General features: G+C 38.4%; 2 protein-coding genes across 2 annotated transcripts in view; both read left to right on the top strand.

The window, feature by feature from the left end:
* The window catches only part of RGS22 (regulator of G protein signaling 22), a 172,243-nt gene that overhangs the window by 27,423 nt on the left and 119,894 nt on the right, over positions 1-24,926 (top strand). The window lies entirely within an intron of this gene.
* Positions 1,596-2,665, top strand: LOC116742389 (growth hormone-inducible transmembrane protein-like). Its single transcript, XM_032609970.1, is given in 1 exon segment — positions 1,596-2,665. A coding segment is annotated over 1 exon segment (1,017 nt). The 5' UTR covers positions 1,596-1,648.

Here is a 24,926-nt window from a genome sequence, read left to right as displayed (position 1 = left end):
TATATCACATTGATTTGTCAATATTGAACCATCCTTGCATCCCTGGGATAAATCCCACTTGATCTGATTTATGATTCTTTTAATGTGTTATTGAATTCACCCTCTGTGTTTTATTGGGGATTTTTGCATCTTTGTTCATCAGGTATATTGGCCTGTGATTTTCTTTATCTTTTTTTTTTTTTTTTTTTGGTAGTGTCTTTGATTTTGATATCAGGGTAATGCTGGCCTTGTTGGACGAGTTTGGAAGTGTTCCTTCCTCTTCAATTTTTTGGAATAGTTTGAGAAGAATAGGTGTTAACTCTTTTTAAAATGTTTGGTAGAATTCCCCTGTGAAGGCTTCTGGTCTTTCACTTTTGTTTGTTGGGAGGTGGTTTTTTTTTATTATTACTAATTCAATTTCATTATTGGTAATTTGTTAAGATTTTCTGTTTCTTCATGATTGAGTCTTAGAAGATTGTATGTTTTTAGGAATTTATCCATCTCTTCTAGGTTGTCCAGTTTATTGACAAATAATTGTACTAGTCTCTTATGATTCTTTGTATTTCTTTGATATTTGTTGTAACTTCTCTTTCATTTCTGATTTTATTTATTTGGGATCTCTGTTATTTCTTGATGAGTCTGGGTAAAGGTTTATCAATTTTGTTTATCTTTTCAAAGAACTAGCTCTTCATTGTTCTTTTCTTTTTTTTAAGTCTCTATTTCATGTATTCCTGCTCTGATATTTATTATTTTCTTCCTTGTACTAACTTTGGGCTTCATTTTTCTTCTTTTTCTAGTTCCTTTAGCTGTAAAGATACATTGCTTATTTGAGATTTTTCTTATTTCTTGAGGAAGGCCTGTATCACCATGAACTTCCCTCTTAGAACTGCTTTTGCTATGTCCCATAGACTTTGGAAAGTTGTGTTTTCATTTTCATTTGTTTCAAGGTATTTTTTATTTCCTCTTTGATTTCTTCACTGATCCACTGGTGGTTTAGTAGCATGTTATTTGGTTCCTCCATGTTTGTGTCTTTTCCAGTTTTCTTCTTCTACTTGATGTCTAGTTTCATACCATTTTGGTCAGAAAAGATGATTGATATGATTTCAGTCTTCTTAAATTTATTGAGACTTGTTTTGTGGACTAACGTGTGAGCTATCCTGAGTAATGTTCCATGTGTACTTGAAAAAAAATGTGTATTACGAAATTTTTGGGTGGAATGTTCTGTATCTGTCTGTTAGGTGTATCAGGTCTACTGTGTCATTTAAAGCCGATGTTTTCTTACTGATTTTCTGTCTGGATGATCTGTCTGTTGATGTATGTTGGGCACTAAATTCCCCTACTATTATTGTGTTACTGTCTATTTCTCCTTTTGTGTGTGTTAATATTTGCTTTATATACTTAGATGCTCCTATGTTGGTGCTTAAATATTTATGAATGTTATATCCTTTTCTTGGATTGACCTTTTTATCATTATGTAATGCCTTCCTTTGTCTTTTGTTGCAGTGTTTGTTTTAAAGTCTATTTTAGGCATGTGCAGTCAGTAAGAGGTGGGCGGAGGGTGCGGGAGATGTGTGTGGCTGTGTTTCGCCAGCCCAGAAGGGGAACTGCATGCTTGAGGTGACCAGGGACTGAGCATTTCAGATCTGCTTGGTAAACCTGGTGCATCACCATGCTGGCCACAAGACTTGTGTGTCTCCAGACACTACCTTCCAGGGTTTTCCACCAAGGTTTCACCAGGGCCTCCCCTGTTGTGAAGAATTCCATCACAAAGAATCAGTGGCTCTTAACACCCAGCAGGGAATATGCCACCAAGACAAGAATTGGAATTCGGCATGGGAAAACTAGCCAAGAACTCAAGGAGACAACTTTGGAACAATCATTGGAAAAAATATTTTAAATTGATCAGATGGAAAGATGGTTTATTGCTGCAGTTGGTCTTGGAGCTTTGTGCTACTATGGCTTGGGAATGCCAATGTCTAATGAGATTGGAGCTATTGAAAAAGCTGTAATTTGGCCTCAGTATGTGAAGGATAGAATTCATTCCATCTATATGTACTTAGCAGGAAGTATTGGCATAACAGCTTTGTCTGCCCTGGCTGTGAGCAGAACTCCTGCTCTCATGAACTTCATGATGAGAGGCTGTTGGGTGACAGCTGGTGCAACCTTTGCATGCATGATTGAAGCTGGAATGCTGGTACGGAGCCCAGGCCCAAAGCGTCTTGCTTGGTTACTACATTCTGGTGTGATGGGTGCAGTGGTGGCTCTTCTGATGATATTAGGGGGGCCTCTTCTTGTCAGAGCTGTATGGTACACGGCTGGCATTGTGGGAGGCCTCTCCACCATGGCCATGTGTGTGCCCAGTGAGAAGTTTGTGAACATGGGAGCACCCCTGGGTGTGGGCCAGGGTGTTGTCTTTGTGTCCTCACTAGGATCTATGTTTCTTCCACCTACCACTGTGGCTGGTGCCACTCTGTACCCAGTGGCAATTTATGGTGGATTAGTTCTTTTCAGCACATTTCTCCTGTATGATACACAGAAAGTAATCAAGCATGCAGAAGTAGTACCAGTATATGGAGTTAAAAAATATGATCCGATCAATTCGATGTTGGGAATCTACATGGACATTTTAAACATATTTATGCAAGTTGTCAGTATTCTAGCAACTGGAGGCAGCAGAAAGAAGTGAAGTGACTCAGCTTCTGACTTCCTTAATACATCAGATATCTGGCTTGTCTAATAGGGGCAGATATTCTTTAAATAGTTTGTGCAAGCAGCTTTCATGGAAGTTTAGAAGATAAGAACTTGTCAACATGTTTCAAGTGTTCCAGTAATGTGATGCTTCAGGTCTGCTTTTTCTTCTGGAGAATAAACTCAGTAGTTCTGTTCCAAATAGCACACACATTTTCAATTCTCATGTTTGAGTAATTCTAAAATGTTCTAATGAATGTGAAAACCAAGTTTTGTGTTGCAGGAATTTAAGTATTTTATCTATTATTAAATTTATTTGGTTAAGTGAAATTTAGCAAACTGTGTACCTGCATTTTCCATTTGGAATGTGGAATATTAACAAGTAATGTCATAAGCGATATAGGGGTTTGGTAAAGGGACCAGAGAGAAGTAAAGGGACACCTGCAGTCTTTCTTTGAATACTTAGAACTTAACAGTCGTGTAATTGTGGTGAGCCAGTGAAGGGGTCTGGATGTTTGGAAACAAGTCATGGCTGTACATCTGCTGAACTTGTCAGAAGTGTTGAGCAGAAAACAAAGACATAGGCGATTCTCCAGGCTCTCCTTACAGTATAGATGTGATCATATTTGGCTTTTCATTGTTTGACACTGTCAGGAGAGTCCACAGTGCTAATCATATGGAGAATTCCTGTTATATATATTATGTGTGTGTGTAAGCCTTACTTTTGAGTTGTCTAGAACAAAATATTCTTAAAACATTCAGGAAAGAATATTCAAAGCATGAAAATTTTTGCCTTTTTAAGTATACAAACAACATGTGCATAATTGCTGAATGTTTTTGCAAATTTATTGAAATGTTTAAAGGAATACATGCTTGCCTTTCTCATCTCTTCCGGCTTTAAAGCTTTTATCAGAGAAGCCTGTTTGGGCTTTACACTTGAGACTATGAAAGCAGTTTTTCCTCTCAGATTTGGTTTCTTGCATTCCCTCTCAGAGGAATCACTAAAAAAAGGAAGGCAAGGGCTTCCCTGGTGGCACAGTGGTTGAGAGTCCGCCTGCCGTTGCAGGGGACGCGGGTTTGTGCCCCGGTCCTGGAGGATCCCACATGCCGCGGAACGGCTGGGCCCGTGGGCCATGGCCACTGAGCCTGCGTGTCTGGAGCCTGTGCTCCGCGGCATACAGCAAAAAAAAAAAAAAAAAAAAAAAGGAAGGCAAAGTGAGGCTTCTTTCATGAACCATATCAATCAAAAATGTAATGGAAAAACTGCTTCATTAGAGTTTCCCCAGCAGAATTTTTCTTCTCTCCTCCACAGACCATTATTTAACTCTCTTGTGCCATTTGTAAATTTTTTGATACAGAAGAGTTATTTTTGGACATTCTTATGAGTGAAATAAGTGTATGATTATTGAGATAGTTGGTGTTTTGACAAATATTTATTACAGTAATCCATAAATAACTATTCTAACCACTTCAAGTTACATAGGATGCTTATTTCTGAAATAATAAAGGCTCTGGCCAGATTAAAAAAAAATAAAGTCTATTTTATCTGATATGAGTATTGTTATCCCAACTTTCTTTTGGTTTCCATTTGTATGGAATATCTTTTCCATCCTTTAACTTTCTGTCTGTGTGTGTCTTTAGATCTGAAGTGAATCTCCTGTAGGCAGCACATAGATGGGTCTTGTTTTCTTATCCATTCAGCTACCCCATGTCTTTTGATTGGAGCTATTTACATTTAACGTCATTATTGATAGGTATGTACTTATTAATGTTTTTCTGGTTCTTTTTGTAGTTCTTCTTTGTTCCTTTCTTCTCTCTTGCTCTCTTCCTTTGTGACTTGATGGCTTTCTTTGATGTTATGCTTGGGTTCTTTTATCTTTAGTGTATTTATCATAGGTTTTTGTTTGTGATTCCCATGAGGTTCATGAATATAACATATATACATGGCAGTTTATTTTAAGTTGATAGTTGCTTAAGTTCAAATGCATTCTAAAAGCATCACATTGGGCTTCCCTGGTGGCTCAGTGGTTGAGAGTCCGCCTGCCGATGCAGGGGACATGGGTTCGTGCCCCGGTCCGGGAAGATCCCACATGCCACAGTGTGGCTGGGCCCGTGAGCCACGGCCGCTGAGCCTGAGCGTCCGGAGCCTGTGTTCCGCAATGGGAGAGGCCACAACAGTGAGAGGCCCATGTACCACAAAAAAAATAAATAAATAAAAATAAAATAAAAGCATCACATTTTACTACTCCCCCATGTTTTATGTTTTTGACATCATATTTTATACCTTTTTATTTTATTGTAGTTATAGTTGATTTTACTACTTTTGTCTTTTAAGCATCATACTAGCTTTTTAAGTAGCTGATATTGCCTTTACTATATATAATTTTTGCCTTTACCAGTGTAATTTTTTTCTTTCAAGTATTTTCTTATTTCTATTTATGGCCTTTTCTTTTCCACTTAAAGAAAATCCTTTAACATTTCTCATAAGGGTGGTTTAGAAGTGATGAACTCCTTTATCTTTTGTTTCTCTTAGAAACTCTTTATCTCTCCTTTAATTCTGAATTATAATCTTGCCAAGTAGAGCATTTGTGGTTGTAAGTTTTTATTTTTCAGCCCTTTAATATATTATGCCACTCTCTTCTGGCCTGAAAAGGTACTGCTGAAAAATAAGCTTGTAGTCTTATGGAAGTTCCCTCGTATGTGACTAGTTATTTTTCTCTTGCTGCCTTTAAAATTCTTCCTTTATCTTTAATTTTGCTGTTTTAATTATGGTATGTTTTGGTGTGGATCTCTTTGGGTTCATCTTCTTTGAGACTCTATGTGCTTCCTGGTTCTCAATATCCATGTCCTTCTCCAGGTTAGGGAAGTTTTCAGCCATTATTTCTTCAAATAAGCTTTTGCCCCTTTCTCTCTCTCTCTTCCTTCTGAGTCATCTACAAATTTTAGTATGCCTGATGTTGTCTCAGAGGTCCATAAACTATCCTCATTTTTTTAAAAAAACTTTTTTCTCTTCTGATTGGGTGATATCCACTTTTCTGTCTTCCAGATCACTGATCTCTTCTTCCATATCATCTATTTTGCTATCAATCCCCTCTAGTGTATTTTTCATTTCAGTTATTGTATACTTCAGCCCTGATTGGTTCTTTCTTATATTTTCTGACTCTGTTGAAGTTCTCAGTGTGTTTTTCCTTTCTTCTCCCAAGTTCAGTGAGCACCTTTATTATTATTACTTTGAACTATTTATAAGGTACCTTTCTTATCTCCATTTTGTTAAGCTTTTTTTTTTTTTTCCTGAAGTTTTAGCTTGTTCTCTTTTTTTGGAACATATTCCTCTGTCTTCTCTGTTTGACTTTCTGTATTTTTTAAGTTTTATTTAATTTATATTTTTATACAGCAGGTTCCTATTAGTCATCAATTTTATACACATCAGTGTGTATATGTCAATCCCAATCACCCAATTCAGCACACCACCACCACCACCCCCTGCCACTTTCCCCCACTGGTTTCCATACATTTGTTCTCTACATCTGTGTCTCAGTTTCTGCCGTGCAAACCGGTTCATCTGTACCATTTTTCTAGGTTCCACATATATACCTTAATATATGATATTTGTTTTTCTCTTTCTGACTTACTTCACTCTGTACGACAGTCTCTAGATCCATCCCCGTCTCAACAAAGGACCCAATTTTGTTCCTTTTTATGGCTGAGTAATATTCCATTTTATATGTGTACCACATCTTCTTTATCCATTCGTCTGTCGATGGACATTTAGGTTGCTTCCATGACCTGCCTATTGTAAATGGTGCTACAATGAACATTGGGGTGCATGTGTATTTTTTGAATTATGGTTTTCTCTGGGTTTATGCCCAGTAGTGGGATTGCTGGATCATATGGTAATTCTATTTTTACTTTTTAAAGGAACCCCCATACTGTTATCCATAGTGGCTGTATCAATTTACATTCCCACCAACAGTACAAGAGGGTTCCCTTTCTCCACACCCTATCCAGCATATGTTGTTTGTAGATTTTCTGAAGATGCCCATTCTAACTGGTGTGAGGTGGTACCTCATTGTAGTTTTGATTTGCATTTCTCCAGTAGTGATCTTGAGTAGCTTTTCATGTGCTACTTGGCCATCTGTATATCTTCTTTTGAGAAATGTCTGTTTAGGTCTTCTGCCTATTTTTGGATTGGGTTCTTTGTTTTTTTAATATTGAGCTGCATGAGCTGTTTATATATTTTGGAGATTAATCCTTTGTCTGTTGATTCGTTTGCAAATATTTTCTCCCATTCTGAGGGTGCAAAAGCTTTGAAGTTTCATTAGGTCCCATTTGTTTATCTTTGTTTTTATTTCCATTACTTTAGGAGGTAGATCAAAAAAGGTCTTGCTGTGATTCATGTCAAAGAGTGTTCTTCCTATGTTTTCCTCTAAGAGTTTTATAGTGTCCGGTCTTACATTTAGGGCTCTAATACATATTGAGTTTATTTTTGTGTATGGTGTGAAGGAGTGTTCTAATTTCATTCTTTTACATGTAGCTGTCCAGTTTTCCCAGCACCATTTATTGAAGAGACTGTCTTTTCTCAATTGTATATCCTTGCCTCCTTTGTCATAGACTAGTTGACCATAGGTGTGTGGGTTTATCTGTGGCCTTTCTATCTTCTTCTATTCATCTATGTTTCTATTTTTGTGCCAGTACCATATTGTCTTGATTACTGTAGCTTTGTAGTATAGTCTGAAGTCAGGGAGTCTGATTCTTCCAGCTCTGTTCTTTTCCCTCAAGACTGCTTTGGCTTTTTGGGATCTTTTGTGTCTCCATACAAATTTTAAGATTTTTTGTTCTAGTTCCGTAAAAAATGCCATTGGTAATTTGATAGGGATTGCATTGAATCTGTAGATTGCGTTGGGTAGTATAGTCATTTTCACAATATTGATTCTTCCAATCCAAGAACATGGTATATCTCTCCATCTATTGGTATCATCATTAATTTCTTTCATCAGTGTCTTATAGTTTTCCACATACAGGTCTTTTGTCTCCCTAGGTAGATTTATTCCTAGGTATTTTATTCTTTTTGTTGCCATGGTAAATGGGAGTGTTTCCTTAATTTCTCTTTCTGATTTTTCATCATTAGTGTAAAAGAATGCCAGAGATTTCTGTGAATTAATTTTGTATCCTGAAACTTTACCAAATTCATTGATTAGCTCTAGTAGTTTTCTGGTGGCATCTTTAGGGTTCTCTATGTATAGTATCATATCATCTGCAAACAGTGACAGTTTTATTCATTCTTTTCCAATTTGTATTCCTTTTATTTCTTTTTCTTCTCTGATTGCCGTGGCTAGGACTTCCAAAACTGTTTTGAATAATAGTGGTAAGGGTGGACATCCTTGTCTCATTCCTGATATTAGAGGAAATGCTTTCAGTTTTTCACCATTGAGAATGATGTTTGCTGTGGGTTTGTTGTATATGACCTTTATTATGTTGAGGTAGGTTTCCCTATGCCCACTTTCTGGAGAGTTTTTATCATAAATGGGTGTTGAATTTTGTGAAAAGCTTTTTCTGCAAGTATTGAGATGATCATATGGTTTTTTGTTCAATTTGTTAATATGGTGTATCACATTGATTTGCATATATTGAAGAATCCTTGCATCCCTGGGATAAATCCCACTTGATCATGGTTTATGATCCTTTTAATGTCTTGTTGGATTCTGTTTGCTAGTATTTTGTTGAGGATTATTGCATCTATATTCATCAGTGATATTGCTCTGTAGTTTTCTTTTTTTGTAGTATCTTTGTCGGGTTTTGGTATCAGGGTGATGGTGGCCTCATACAATGAGCTTGGGAGTGTTCTTTCCTCTGCAGTTTTTTGGAAGACTTTGAGTAGGATGGGTGTTAGCTCTTCTCTAAATGTTTGATAGAATTCACCTGTGAAGCCATCAGGTCCTGGACTTTTGTTTGTTGGAAATTTTTTTTTTTTTTTTTTTTGCGGTACATGGGTTTCTCACTGCTGTGGCCTCTCCCATTGTGGAGCACAAGCTCCGGATGCGCAGGCTCAGCGGCCAGGGCTCATGGGCCCAGTTGCTCCGTGGCATGTGGGATCTTCCCGGACCGGGGCACGAATCTGTGTCCCCTGCATTGGCAGGCAGACTCTCAACCACTGCACCACCAGGGAAGCCCCTGAAGGAAGTTTTTTAATCACAGTTTCAATTTCATTACTTGTGATTGGTCTGTTCATATTTTCTGTTTCTTCCTGGTTCAGTCTTGGAAGGTTATACCTTTCTAAGAATTTGTCCATTTCTTCCAGGTTGTCCATTTTATTGGCACAGAGTTGCCTGTAGTAGTGTCTTAGGATGCTTTGTATTTCTGCAGTGTCTGTTGTAACTACTCCTTTTTCATTTCTGATTTTATTGATTTGAGTCCTCTCCCTCTTTTTCTTGATGAGCCTGGCTAATGGTTTATCAATTTTGTTTATCTTCTAAAAGAACCAGCTTTTAGTTTTATTTATATTTGCTATATTGTTTTCTTTGTTTCTATTTCATTTATTTGTGCTCTATCTTTATGATTTCTTTCCTTCTGCTAACTTTGGGTTTTTTTTTTTTTTGCCTTCTCTAGTTCCTTTAGGTGTAAGGTTAGATTGTTTATTTGAGATTTTTCTTGTTTCTTGAGGTAGGCTTGTATAGCTATAAACTTCCCTCTTAGAACTGCTTTTGCTGCATCCCATTGGTTTTGGATCATCATGTTTTCATTGTCATTTGTCTCTAGGTATTTTTTGATTTCCTCTTTGATTTCTTCAGTGATCACTTGGTTATTTAGTAACGTATTGTGTAGCCTCCATGTGTTTGTGTTTTTTTCCCTGTAATTCATTTCTAATCTCATAGTGTTGTTTGTGGTCAGAAAAGATGCTTGATATGATTTCAATTTTCTTAAATTTACTGACGCTTCATTTGTGACCCAAGATATGATCTATCTAGGAGAATGTTCCATGCACACCTGAGAAGAAAGTGTAATCTGCTGTTTTTGTATGGAATGTCCTATAAATATCAATTAAATCTATCTTGTCTATTGTGTCATTTAAAGCTTCTGTTTTCTTATTTATTTTGGATGATCTGTCCATTGGTGTAAGCGAGGTTTTAAAGTCCCCCACGATTATTGTGTTACTGTCGATTTCCTCTTTTATAGCTGTTAGCAGTTGCCTTATGTTGAGGTGCTCCTATGTTGGATGCATATATATTTATAATTGTTATATCTTCTTCTTGGATCGATCCGCTGATCATTGTGTAGCGTCCTTCCTTGTCTCTTGTAACATTCTTTATTTTAAAGTCTATTTTTTCTGATATGAGTATTGCTACTCCAGCTTTCTCTTAATTTCCATTTGCATGGAAAATCTTTTTCCATCCCCTCACTTTCAATCTGTATGTGTCCCTAGGTCTGAAGTGGGTCTCTCGTGGACAGCATACATATGGGTCTTGTTTTTGTATCCACTCAGCAAGCCTGTGTGTTTTGGTTGGAGCATTTAATCCATTCACGTTTAAGGTAATTATCGATAAGTATGTTCCTATGACCATTTTCCTAATTGTTTTGGGTTTGTTTTTGTAGGTCCTTTTATTCTCCTGTGTTTCTCACTTAGAGAAGTTCCTTTAGCATTTGTTGTAGAGCTGGTTTGGTGGTGCTGAATTCTCTTAACTTTTGCTTGCCAGTAAAGCTTTTGATTTCTCCATCGAATCTGAATGAGATCCTTGCCGGGTAGAGTAATCTTGGTTGTAGGTTCTTCCCTTTCATCAGTTTATCATGCCACTCCCTTCTGGCTTATAGAATTTCTGCTGAGAAATCAGCTGTTAATCTTATGGGAGTTCCCTTGTATGTTATTTGTCATTTTTCCCTTGCTGCTTTCAATAATTTTTCTTTGTCTTTAATTTTTGCCAATTTGATTAGTATGTGTTTTGGTGTGTTTCTCCTTGGGTTTATCCTGTATGGGAGTCTCTGTGCTTCCTGAACTTGGGTGGCTATTTCCTTTCCCATGTTAGGGAAGTTTTCGACTATAATCTCTTCAGATATTTTCTCTGGTCCTTTCTCTCTCTCTTCTCCTTCTGGGACCCCTATAATGTGAATGTTGTTGCATTTAATGTTGTCCCAGAGGTCTCTTAGGCTGTCTTCATTTCTTTTCATTCTTTTTTCTTTATTCTGTTCCGCAGCAGTGAATTCCACCAGTCTCTCTTCCAGGTCACTTATCCGTTTTTCTGCCTTAGTTATTCTGCTATTGTTTCATTCTAGTGTAGTATTCATTTCAGTTATTCTACTGTTCATCTCTGTTTGTTTGTTCTTTAATTCTTCTGGGTCTTTGTTAAACATTTCTTTCATCTTCTCAATCTTTGCCTCCATTCTTTTCCTGAGGTCCTGGATCATCTTCACTATCATTATTCTGAATTCTTTTTCTGGAAGGTTGCCTATCTCCACTTCATTGAGTTGTTTTTCTGGAGCTTTATCTTGTTCCTTCATCTGGTGCATAGTCCTCTGCCTTTTCTTCCTTTCTATCTTACTGGGAATGTGGTTTTTGTTCCACAGGCTGCAGGATTGTAGTTCTTCTTGCTTTTGCTGTCTGCCCTCTGGTGGATGAGAGTATCTAAGAGGCTTGTGCAAGCTTCCTGACTGGAGGGACTGGTGATAGGTAGAGCTGGGTATTGCTCTGGTGGGCAGAGCTCAGTAAAACTTTAATCTGCTTGACTGCTGATGGCTGGGGCTGGGTTCCCTGCCTGTTGTCTGTTTGGCCTGAGGCAACCCCACACTGGAACCTACCTGGGCTCTTTGGTGGGGTTAATGGCAGACTCTGGGAGAGCTCACGCCTAGGAGTACTTCCCAGAACCTCTGCTGCCAGTTTCCTTGTCCTCACGGTGAGCCACAGCTACCCCCCACCTCTGCAGGAGACCCTCCAACACTAGCAGGTAGGTCTGGTTCAGTCTCCCTTGGGGTCACTGCTCCTTCCCCTGGGTCCCGATTTGTACACTACTTTGTGTGTGCCCTCCAGAGTGGAGTGCCTGTTTCCCCCAGTCCTGTCGAAGTCCTGCAGTCAAATCCCGCTAGCCTTCAATGTCTGATTCTCTAGGTACTGTTGCCGGACCCCCAGGTTGGGAAGCCTGACGTGAGGCTCAGAACCTCCACTCCAGTGGGTGAACTTCTGTGGGATTAGTGTTCTCCAGTCTGTGTGTCACCCACCCAGCAGTTATGAGATTTGATTTTACTGTGATTGCCCCCCTGCCCCCGTCTCACTGTGGCTTCTCCTTTGTCTTTGGATGTGGGGTATCCTTTTTGGTGAGTTCCAGTGTCTTCCTGTTGATGATTGTTCAGCAGCTAGTTGTGATTCTGGTGTTCTCGCAAGATGGAGTGAGAGCATGTCCTTCTACTCTGCCATCTTGGTTCAGTGGCTTTCTGTATTTGATTCTGTGAATCAGGCCAAACAGCTACCTCTCCTGATTTTGAAGATGTGGCCTTGTGTAGGAGCATTCCTTGTGTAAAGTGCTTGTGCTAGGAAGCTTTGGAATGCCAGCTGGAGCTGGAGAGGATGTGGACTGGGATGGGGGGTGTCCCCAGGGCATACAGCATCGGGGCTCCCTTGGTAGGATGGTTGGAGTTGGAGTAGGCCCATGCCAGGGTTTCCCCAGACGTGCCTCTCCAGGGCTGCTCTAGCAAGATAACTGTAGCTGGAGTGGGTGCAGCTTGAGTATTCCCAGGTTGCACTGCATGGGGTTGAGATTTCTGATCTTGAAATTACATTGTGTGGCTCTGAGTCTCTGGCGTTAAATTCTCTCAGCTTCTGAATTTTGTCTCCCTAGCATGATGTAAAAGAACTTGGGTTCTAATATTGGCTCTTCAACTTACTAGACTGTGCTTTTATACAAGTCATTTTGATGAGCCTCATTTTCCTCATCTGTCAAATGATGCCTTCAATACCTACTACTTAGGTTTGTTATGTGAATCAAATGAAAATAATAATGTGTAACAATACTGTTTTCTCTTGATTTAAAATGTCTGATGGACATTTTAAGCTAACACATATCTAATACTTAAAACATAGCTCTTCTCCAGCCTGGAAAGTCTTCAATTCTTCTTTTACTGAATTCAGATATATTTCTGTCTTTCTTGTTTAATTTCATCAAATTAAATGTATTAATAATAATAACTATTTATAAATATTGTTTATAAATACAAAAATAAAAATAGTAATAACAACTATGTTATAGCATTGTTTTGAATTTAAAACAAGGACATCTATCATGGACAGTTTAACACTGTATAAACATTTAGTTAAAAACTTTTTTCCCTAGTTGGGACAGTGATATTTATTGGTTTATTCAGTTTCTTCAGAGAACAGAAATTTTTTATTTCATGGAAGTCTTTATAACCTATTTCTTTTTTGTTAAAAACTGTTTATTAGGAGCTTCTTATTTTTTTATTGAGGTACAGTTGACATAGAACATTATATTAATTTCAGGTGTACAGCATAATGATTCAATATCTGTGTACAAGGAGCTTCTTAGCTTGAGTTATGTATTTTGACACAGTCTCTCAGAAAGATCTAAAAGGTGATCTTACTCGATATATTTGAGGTAGACTGTGATTCATTAAATATACATACTGTAAACAACAGGGCAACAATTTAAAAATATTTTAAAGAGGTATAAATCATATAATAATAGTGGAGAAAAAAAGGAATAAGAAAGTACTCAAACCAAAAACAGGCAGAAAATGAAGAAAGAAGAGATAAAGGATATACAGAACAAGCAGAAAGCAAGATGGTAGATTTTGAGCAAACCACATCAGCAATTAGCAGCACCTTAATCATATACATAAATAATTACATTAAATTTAAATGGCTTACACACCCCAATTAAGAGTCAGAGTCAGATGGGTTAAAAAAAAGACCCACCACTATTTTCTGTCTATAAGAACATCACCTTAAATATAATACAAAATTTTGTTGTAAGTAAAAGAAGGCAAAAAGCTATACCATACAATTACTAGTTGAAAGAAAGCTGGAGTGACTGTGTTAATATCAGAGTAGACTTCAGAAGAAGGCATCTTGCTATGGATACAAAGAGACATCACATAGTGATAAAGCGATCAATTCACCAAGAAAGCATAACAACCCATAATTATGCACCATACAAAAGACCTTCAGAATACATGAAATAAAAGCTGATAGCACTGAAAAGAGGAATAGACAATCCATAGTTATAGTTAAAGACTTAAACACTGTTCTCCCAGTAATCCAATAAAAAAAAGACAGAAGACTAGTACACACCTATTAGAATGGCCAAAATCCAGAACACTTACAACACCAAATGTTAATGAAGATGTGGAGCAACAGGAAATCAGATACATTGCTGGTGGAAATGCAAAAGTGGTACAGCCACTTTGGAGGACATTTGGATGGTTTCTTACAAAACTAACATACTCTTAGCATACATTTCAGCAATCATACTCCCTGGTTATTTACCCAAAGGAGTTGAAAATATATGCCCAAACAGAAACCTGCATATGGATGTTTATAGTAGCTTTATTCATAATTGTCAAAACTTGGAAGCAACTAAGATGCCCTTCATTAGATGAGTGGATAACTAAACTGTCTACATCCAGACAAGGGGATATTATAGAGTGGTAAGAAGAAATGAGCTTTCAATCCACAAAAAATACATGGTGGGACCTTAAATACATATTTCTAAGTGAAAGAAGCCAATTTGAAAAAGGCTACATACTGTATGATTCCAACTATATAATATTCTGAAAAAGGCACATCTATGTAGACAATGAAAAGGTTAGTGGTTTTGTATAAAATGGATAACTGATAAGGACCTGCTGTATAAAAAAATAAATAAAATAAAATTCAAAAAAATACAGAATAAAATCAAGCACATCAAAATATTAAAAAAAAAGATCAGTGATTACTAGGGGTTCCAGGGGCCAGAGATGAATAGGCAGAGCATAGAGGATTTTTAGGGTAGTGAAAATACTCTGTATGATATTACACTGATGGATATATGTCATTATACGCTTGTCCAAACCCATAGAATGTATAACACCAAGAGTGAACCCTAAGGTAAACAATGGATTTTGGGTGATTATGATGTGTCAATGTAGGTTCATTCTTGGTAAAAAATGTACCATTCTGTGAGTGATGTTCATAAAGGGGGAGGCTGTGAATATGTGGATGCAGGAGATATACAGGAAATCTTTATCTTCTCAGTTTTGTTGTAAACCTAAAACTGCTCCAAAAAACTAAGTCTTGGGGGAAAAAGATTTCCACGAAGAAAACTCTAGGTCCAGATGACTTCACTGGTGAATTCTGTCAAACCTTTAAAGATGAAGTAATACTAAATTTATGAAAACGCTTCCAAAAAAAAAAAAAAAACAAAAGAAGAGGGATCAATTTCCAACTCATTTTATAATGCCAGCATTATCCTTATACCAGCACTAAAGAAATTTCAAAGAAAAGAGCTTACAAACTAATATCCCTCATGAACGTAGACACAAAAAAGTTCAAAAACAGCAAACTGAATCTAGCAATGCAAAAAATACTAATAATGAAGCATATTTTAGAAGAAAACACAAATGTAAATCTTCATGACCTTATATAGGCATTGGTATTTTAGATATCACACCAAAAGCATAAACAACAAAAGAAAAAAACAGATAAATAAAAATATAAAACTTTTATGGTCTAAAGAAAGTGAAAAGACAACCCACAGAATGGGAGAAAATATTTGCCAGTCATATATATGATAAGGACTGTGTATCTAGACTGTGTAAAGACCTCTTACAACTCAACAATAAAAGGACTACCCAATTTAAAAATGGACAAAGGATCTGAATAGATATTTCTCCAAACAAGATGTAAAAATGACCAATACACATATGAAAAGATGCTCAACATCTTTAGTCATAAGAGAAGTGCATTCAACATTGGGAGGTGAGGTGGAGGAGTTGGAATGAATGGAGAGTGATTGCTAATGGGTATGGGTTTTTTGGAGAGGGTGATGAAAATGTTCTAAATTTGTGGTGATGGTTTCTGAATATACTAAAATCATTGGCTTATACTTTAAATGGATGAGTTGTGTGAAACATAAGCTATATCTCAAAGCTGTTATTAAAAAAAAGTGTTCGCACATACATCACAATGAACTGTTTCTACTCACCTATTATGATGTACAAAATAAACAACAAATAAATATTGACAATACAAAATGCTAGCCAGGATGCAGAGCATCTAGAACTCTTACATTGTTGATGCAAATTACATTTGGGAAAACAGTTTGGCAGTTCTTCCTAAGTTAAACACATGCCATACTACCTATCTATCTTATTCCTATATATTAACCCAAGGGAAATAGACAGTTATGTTCACATAAAAACCTGTACATGAGGGACTCCCCTGGTGGCACAGTGGTTAAGAATCCGCCTGCCAGTGCAGGGGACACAGGTTCGAGCCCTGGTCCGGGAAGATCCCACATGCCGCGGAGCAACTAAGCCCGTGTGCCACAACTACGGAACCTGAGCTCTAGAGCCTGCGAGCCACAACTACTGAGCCCATGTGCCACAACTACTGAAGCCTGGGCGCCTAGAGCCCGTGCTCTGCAACAAGAGAAGCCACTGCAGTGAGAAGTCCACACACCATGATGAAGAGTAGCCCCCACTCACCGCAACAAAGACCCAATGCAGGCAAAAAAAAAAAAAAAAAGAAAACACCTATATGTGAATGTCTCCAGTTGCTTTATTATAATCACCAAAAGCTAGAAACAACCCGAATTTCCTTACTGGGAATGGATAAATAAAATGTGGTTCATCAGTACAGTGGAGTACTACTCAGCAATGAAGAGGAATGGACTAGTGATCCATGGAAGAACATAGATCAGTCTCACATGCATTATGCTAAATGAAAGAAGCCAGAGTCAAAGGCTACATACTATATTGATTCCATTTATATGACATTCTGGGAAAGGCAAAACTATATAGAGAACCTGTCAGTGGTTGCCAGGGCCTGGGGTTAGAGGGAGTCATTGACTGCAAAGTGTCATGAGGAAGTTTGGAGCTGTTGGAACTATTCTACATCTTGATTGTAGTCATGGTTACATGACTGTATGTAATTGTCAAAACTTGTAGCACTGTGTACTAAAAAGGATGGATTTTACTCTATGTAATTTATACTTCAGTAAATGACTAGACAGAAAATCTAGTCCATTGGCAGGTAGCCATGCTTTATTTAGTTGCTCATACATATAAATATAATTTTTATTAATCTAATCCTGGTGACAGTTTAAAGAGCTTGTGTATGGCTAATTGGAAGTAGTTCTAGAGTGTTTTACCTACCGACAGCCAGTTTCCCCTAACCTTTTGGTTATCTGTTTTTCTTTCTTAACGTTTTTTTTAGTTTTAAGGATTAAATAATTTTATTTTAGGTAAATTATTTTTGTGTTTCTTATAGTGTTTATTAATTTATCCTTCTATGGTTGGCAGGGTTGTTTTGTATCTTTTTGGTCTTTATATTTTAGTTACTTGAAAACACCTTGAAAGGATTTTTTAGCAGTTTGACTAAAGACTTTTCTTCAATTTTGATTTTATTTTTTTATACTTTTCACTTAATTTTTAGGTCAAATAGATGCAAAACATACAAAAAGGAAAGAGTTATAGGTGAACTGTTCATTAGGTAAATATTAGGCAAACTGATTTTGTATGAACTGAGTAGTTCCATGGCCTTGTAGAATTCCTCAAGTGTTTATGTCGATTTTTATGTGCGGCCTGGTGTCTTTTTGTGATACATTGAATACATTGCTCATGAGAATTCAAGACTCCTGTGTGGTTGGTTGTCAGTGTGTAGCATATGTGGAATCCTTCTTACTCAAGATCCAAATGTCCTTCAGATCTCACTGATAAGCAGTCAACAAGATGCTACTGTTAAGGTGCTGGCTGTTTCCAAAGTTTCTTCTATTCTTTCAGTACCCAGAAGATAGTCTTTGGTGAAGGCAAGTGGCTGTTTTTGGCTAAACGGGAGGAAACCATTGTTTGCTCAGTTTTCCAGTCCTGGGGAGCCTAATGACTTGGTGCCACATGTCAGCATTGCTGAGCACAGGTGCACCCCCAAGAACATTAGCTTCTCAGATGGTGGCAGCACTGCTGTGTGAGCCTGCGATTTCCTCAAAGGAGATAGCAGTGGTCTGCGTTGACTCTGATGTTAATATCAGAGCAAAATTTTTGCTTTAGCAGACAGTCAGTGGAAGCCACATAGTGCAGACACATTTGCCTCACTGAAATGTGTACTTTATTGGTTGTTTTACTTATTATTAGCATCTGTTTACTGTCCAAGGTACTGGCATTGATTAGAATTCTGGAAAAAGTGAATATAAGACAAAATAGAAACAATAGTGTATAAATGTCTTAGGATGAATAGCAACTTAGTAACTCTTCTGTAAATTCATGTGACCGTCACAACCTCAAGATAAAATCTAAACTCCATAATGTTATTTAAAAGACTACTCATAATCAGGGCCCTGCCTACTTCTCCAGCCTTCCTCCCTCCATCTCTCAAATCTTACCCTGTGATCTATTAAGCTAAACTTATCTTTATTTCTTTCCTCCTTCCCTCTTCAACCTAGCTAATCATGCCTCCAGTCAATTATAATTTTTAAAAATTTTTATTGGATTACAGTTGATTAACGACGTTGTGTTAGTTTCAGATATACAGCAAAGTGATTCAGTTATACATACACAAGTATTCTTTTTCAAATTCTTTTCCCATATAGGTCATTACAGAGTATTGAGTAGAGTTCTCTGTGATATACAGTAGGTCCTTATTAGTTATCTATTTTATATATAATAGTAGTGTGTATATGTCAATCCCAATCTCTCAGTTTATCCTTTCCCCCTTCCCTCCATAACCGTAAGACTGTTTCTACATCTATGACTCTATTTCTGTTTTGTAAATAAGTTCATTTGTACCATTTTTTTAGATTCCACATATAAGTGATATCATGATATTTGTCCTTCTCTGTCTGACTGTCATATGACAGTCTCTAGGTCCATACATGTGGCTGCAAATAGCATTGTTTCATTCTTTTTTAATGGCTGAGTAATATTCCATTGCATATATGTACCACATCCTCTTTATCTCTTCTTCAGTCAATGAACATTTAGGTTGCTTCCAGTCCTGGATATTGTAAATAATGCTGCAGTGAACGTTGGGATGCATGTATCTTTTTGAATTATGGTCTTCTCAGGGTTTATGCCCAGGAGTGGGATCGCTGGATGGAATGGTAGCTCTATTTTTAGTTTGTTAAGGAAACTCCATACTGTTCTCCGTAGTGGCTGTACCAGTTTGCATTCCCACCAACAGTGTAGAAGGGTTCCCTTTTCTCCACACCCTCCCCAGCATTTACTGTTTGTAGGTTTTGTTGATGGCTATTCTGACCAGTGTGAGGTGATACCTCACTGTAGTTTTGATTTGCATTTCTCTGATAATTAGTGATGTTCAACATCTTTTCATGTGCCTTTTTGGCCATCTGTATATCTTCTTTGGAGAAATTTCTATTTAGATGTCCTCCCCATTTTTTGACTGGGATGTTTGTTTTTTGTTATTGAGCTGCATGAGCTGTTTGTATATTTTGGAGGTTAATGCCGTGTTGGTCACTTAGGTTTGCAAATATTTTCTCCCACTCTGTTGGTTGTCTTTTTGTCTCATTTATAGTTTTCTTTGCTGTGCAAACACTTTTAAGTTTAATTACGTCCATTTTTTAATTTTTGTTTTTATTTTCATTACTCTAGGAGGTGGATCCAAAAAGATATTTCTGCAGTTTATGTCAGAGAATGTTCTGTGTTTTCCTCTAAGAGTTTTATAGTATCGGCCTTACATTTAGGTCTTTAATCCATTTTGAGTTTATTTTTGTGTATGGTGTTAGGGAGTGTTCTAATTTCATCCTTTTACATATGGCTGTCCAGTTTTCCCAGCACCACTTATTGAAGAACTGTCTTTTCTCCCTTGTGTGTTCTTGCCTCCTTTGTCATAGATTAGTTGGCCATAGGTGTGTGGGTTTATCTCTGAACTTTCTATCCTGTTCCATTGATCTGTATTTCAGTTTTTGTGCCAGTACCATACTGTTTTGATTACTGTAACTTTATAGTATACTCTGAAGTCAGGGAGCTTGATTTCTCCAGCTCCTTTTTTCTTTCTCAAGATTGCTTTGGCTCCTTAGGGTCTTCCGTGTTTCCATACAAATTAAAAAAATTTTTGTCCTAGTTCTGTGAAAAATGCCATTGATAGTTTGATAGGGATTGCATTGAATCTGTAGATTGCTTTGGGTAGTATAGTCATTTTGATAATATTGATTCTTCCAATCCAGGAAAATGGTATATCTCTCCATCTGTTTGTGTCATCTTTGATTTCTTTCATCAGTGTCTTATAGTCTTCTGAGTCTTTTACCTCCTTAGGTAGGTTTATTCCTAGGTATTTTATTCTTTTTGTTGCACTGGTGAATGGGATTGTTTGCTTAATTTCTCTTTCTGATCTTTCATTGTTAGTGTACAGGAATGCAAGAGATTTCTGCGCATTAATTTTGTATCCTGAAACTTTACCAAATTCATTGATGAGCTCTAGTTGTTTTCTGGTAGCATCTTTAGGATTTTCTATGTATGGCATCATGTCATCTGCAAACAGTGACAGTTTTACTTCTTTTCAAATTTGGATTCCTTTGATTTCTTTTTCTTCTCTGATTGCCATGGCCAGGACTTCCAAAACTATGTTGAGTAAAAGTGGTGAGAGTGGACATCCTTGTCTTGTTCCTGATCTTAGAGGAGATGCTTTCAGTTTTTCACCATTGAGAATGATGTTTGCTGTGGGTTTGTTGTATATGGCCCTTATTATGTTGAGGTAGGTTCTCTCTATGCCCATTTTCTGGAGAGTTTTTGTCATAATTGGGTGTTAAATTTTGTCAAAAGCTTTTCCTGAATCTATTGAGATTGTATGGTTTTTATTCTTCAGTTTGTTAATGTGGTATATCACATTGATTGATTTGTGTATATTGAAGAATCCTTGAATCCCTGGGATAAATTCCACTTGATCATGGTGTATGATCCTTTTAATGTGTTGTTGGATTCTGTTTGCTAGTATTTTGTTGAGGATTTTTGTGTCAATGTTCATCAGTGACATTGGCCTGTAATCTTCTCTTATTGTTGTATCTTTGTCTGGTTTTGGTATCAGGGTGATGGTGCCCTCATAGAAGACCTTGGGAGTGTTTCCTCATCTGCAATTTTTTGGAAGAGTTTCAGAAGGATAGGTGTTAACTCTTCTCTAAATGTTTGATAGAATTCCCCTGTTAAGACATCTAGTCCTGGACCTCTGTGTGTTGGAAGTTTTTAAAGTACAGTTTCAATTTCAGTACTTGCGATTGGTCTGTTCATATTTTCTGTTTCCTCCTGGTTCAGTCTTGGAGGGTTGTACCTTTCTAAGAATTTGTCCATTTCTTCTAGGCTGTCCATTTTATTGGCATATAGTTGCTTGTAGTAGATTCTTATGATCCTTTGTATTTCCGTGATGTCAGTTATAACTTCTCCTTGTTCATTTCTAATTTTATTGATTTGAGCCATATTCCTTTTTTTTTTTGATGAGTTTGGCTAAAGGTTTATCAATTTGTTGATCTTTTCAAAGAACCAGCTTGTAGTTTCATTGATCTTATCTATTTTCTTTGTCTCTATTTCATTTATTTCTGCTGTGATCTATATGATATCTTTCCTTCCACTAACTTGGGGTTTTATTTGTTCTCTTTCTCTAGTTGCTTTAGGTGTAAGGTTAGGCTTTTTTTTCTTTTTTTTTGAAGTTTTTCTTGTTTCTTGAGGTAGGCTTGTATAGCTATACACTGCCCTCCTGAACTGCTTTTGCTGCATCCCATAGGTTTTGGATTGTTTTGTTTTCATTGTCATTTGTCTGTAGGTATTTTTTATTTCTTTGATGATCCATTGGTTGTTTAGTAACATATTATTTAGTCTCTACGTGTTTGTGTTTTTTACGGTTTTTTTTCCTGTAATTGATTTCTAATCCCATAATGTTCAGTTTCCATTTGCATAGAATACCTTTTTCCATCCCCTCACTTTCAGTCTGTTTGTGTCCCTAGATCTGAAATGGGTTTCTTGTAGACAGCATATATATGGGTCTTGTTTTTGTATCCATTCAGCCAGTCTGTATCTTTTGTTTGGAGCATTTAATCCTTTTACATTTAAGGTAATTATTGATATGTATGTTCCTATTGACATTTTCTTAATTGTTTTGGATTTGTTTCTGTAGGTCTTTTTTCTTCCCTTCCTCTTTCATTCTCTTCTCTTGTAATTTGATGACTATCTTTGGTATTGTGTTTGGGTTGCCTTTTCTTTTTTGTTTGTGTATCTATTGCAGTTTTGGGGTTTGCTGTTCCCATGAGGTTTTGATACAGCAGTCTATATAGGTACAAGGTTGTTTTAAGTTGCTGGTCTCTTTCCCACCTAGAGAAGTTCCTTTAGCATTTGTTGTAAAGCTTGTTTGGTGGTGCTGAATTCTCTTAGCTTTTGCTTGTCCCTAAAGTTTTTGTTTTTTCTGTTGAATCTGAAAGAGAACCTTGCTGGGTAGAGTATGCTTTGTTGTTGGTTTTTCCCTTTCATCCCTTGAAATATATTGTGCCACTCCCTTCTGGCCTGCAGAGTTTCTGGCTTAAAAATCAGCTGATAACCTCATGGAGATCCCCTTGTATGTTATTTGTTGCTTTTTCCTTGTTGCTCTTAATATTTTTTCTTTGTCTTTAATTTTTGTCAGTTTCATTAATATGTGTCTCAGCATTTTCCTCCTTGGGTTCATCCTGTATGGGACTCTGCAGTTTCTGGACTTGAGTGTTCCCTTTCTCATGTTAGGGAAATTTTTGGCTATAATATCTTCAAAAATTTCCTCAGGTCCTTTTTCTTTCTCTTCTCCTTCTGGGACCTGATAAAATGAATGTTGGTGTGTTTAATGTTGTCCCAGATGTCTCTGAGACTGTCCTCATTTCTTTTCATTCTTTTTTCTTTATTCTGTTCTGTGGCAGTGATTTCCACCACTCTGTGTTCCTTTGTGCTCACTTATTCGTTCCTTTGCCTCAGTTACTCTGCTACTGATCCCTTCTAGTGTGCTTTGTCATTTTAGTTATTGTATTGTTCATCTGTTTGTTTGTACTTTATATCTTCTAACTCCTTGTTAAACTTTTCTTGTGTCTTCTTGATCTGTGCTTCCATTCTTTTTCTGAGATCTTGGATCATCTTTACTATCATTACTGTGAATTCTTTTTCAGGTAGATTGCCTATCTCCTCTTCATTTAGTTGTTCTTGTGTGGTTTTATCTTGTTCCTTTTTTTGCAACATATTCCTCTGTCATCTCATTTTGTTGAACTTTCTGTGTTTGTGGTCTCCTTTCCACAGGTTGCAGGACCATAGTTCTTATTGCTTCTGGTGTCTGCCCCCTGGTGGGTGAGGTTGGTCCAGAGGCTTATGCAGGCTTCCTGGTGGGAGGGACTGGTGCTTGCCCTTTGGTGAGTGGAGCTGGGCCTTGTCCATCTGATGGGCAGGGTTGTGACAAGAGGTGTGTTTTGAAGTAGCTATGAGCTCAGTATGACTTTAGGCAGCCTGTCTGCTGATGGGTGGGGCTGTGTTCCTGTCCTGCTGGTTGTTTGGTCTGAAGCATTCCAGCTCTGCAGCCTGTAGGCTGTTGGGTGTGGCCAGGTCTTAGTGCAAAGTGGGGACCCCCAGGAGAGCTCACACTGATCAGTATTCTCTGGGGTCCAGTATTCTCTGGTGCCCACAAAGCCCCACCTCCGCCACCAGTGTCCCTGCCCTGACAGTGAGCTGCAGCCAACCCCCACCTCCCCAGGAAACCCTCTCAGACCCTAGTTAGGTCTAGCTGTGATTCCTATGGAGGTATTGCTTTGTGCTCTGTCCCAGCACACATGAGGTCTTGTGTGCACCCTCCAAGAGTAGAGTGTCTGTTTCTTCCAGCCCTGTGGAGCTCCTGCACTCTGGGGTTCTTCCTCCTAATGCCTGACTCTGAGACTGTCTTGAAGGGCTATTTTTATGTGGGAATGTCCCTATGTAGTCTCTGTGTGTTTAATATTTTTTGGTGCAAGGGCTGTTTTTAGTATGGATGTCTGCCCCCTCTTTCCTCAGTGTATGCTGGCCGTCATCCCCTTGATAGGAGGTGTGACTGACGTTGTGGTGACCTAAGCCTGCACTGGATATTGAGCGGAGCCTCCTCTTTGCTCTGTGGTTGTTAATTCCCTGTCACGGGCAGTGTCTGCGGCCCTCAGATCTGTTTCTGAGCTGTGTTTCTAATTGTGGTATGCAGTAGGCGAGGTTGGAGCTCTCCCACTGGGAGAGAAGCCACTGAGTTTCCCTCCTCTGGAACTGTTCACCTGTGAGTGAACTCTGTTGTGTCACTTTTCCCCCATTGTGTTGGCTCACAGATTACACGGTTGTTGGAACTGCTCTCAGCGCCCCCTTACCTGTGGGTATGCCGGCAGTTGGCCCTGGCATCTCTCAGGCGTTGTTTTCACCAGGCCACCAGGGCAGATCCACCGAAGTCATATCCCAGGACTGCAGTAGTCGTGTACCTGGACCCACTGTGGTAGCTGTGGAGGCAGCTCAGATTCTGGCCTGGTCCAGTCTCCATGTGTACGTGCCCACAAAGCCCACAGCTGCTAAAGCTAGGCCCGTCTCAGCTACGGGAGCGCTCGTCCATTTGGACGTTCCTCGGTTGCTGAGTTTACAGTGCTGACAGCGGGGGTGTAAATCCATGGTTCCTGCAGCCTCAAGGAGAGCTTTCAGCTCTTCTTCCTTAGTTGCATTGCCCCTGGGGCTCAGCTGTGGTTTCAGCCCCACCTCTGTATGTGTTCCTCCTGCTAGCATCTGTTCTTCAGGCTGTCCCAGAGCACATGCACCTACCCAGGTGGGCGGGGGTGGAGGCGGCAACAGGTGGGGCACGCGAGCCTGCTCAGGCAGGTGACCATCCTAATGCCCCCGGAGGCAGGGGCCAGTGCATGGGGAAGGGGGCTGCAATGGTGGCCTCACCCCTTGCGTGCCACTCAACAATGGCACTCTGCTTCTGTGGCAGCCTGGGCTTCTTCCATGAACGTTCCCAATCGTGGAGCTCTTTACTCCCGTCCCTTCAGGCTGTCCCTTCACAGCCAACAGCTGTCCCCTCCCTGAGTCCACTCTCCAGACCCCATGTTCCATCATGC

The sequence above is a fragment of the Phocoena sinus genome, chromosome 17 (assembly GCF_008692025.1).
Source record: "Phocoena sinus isolate mPhoSin1 chromosome 17, mPhoSin1.pri, whole genome shotgun sequence".
NCBI lineage: Eukaryota > Metazoa > Chordata > Mammalia > Artiodactyla > Phocoenidae > Phocoena > Phocoena sinus.
This window is presented reverse-complemented; position numbering and strand designations above follow the sequence as displayed.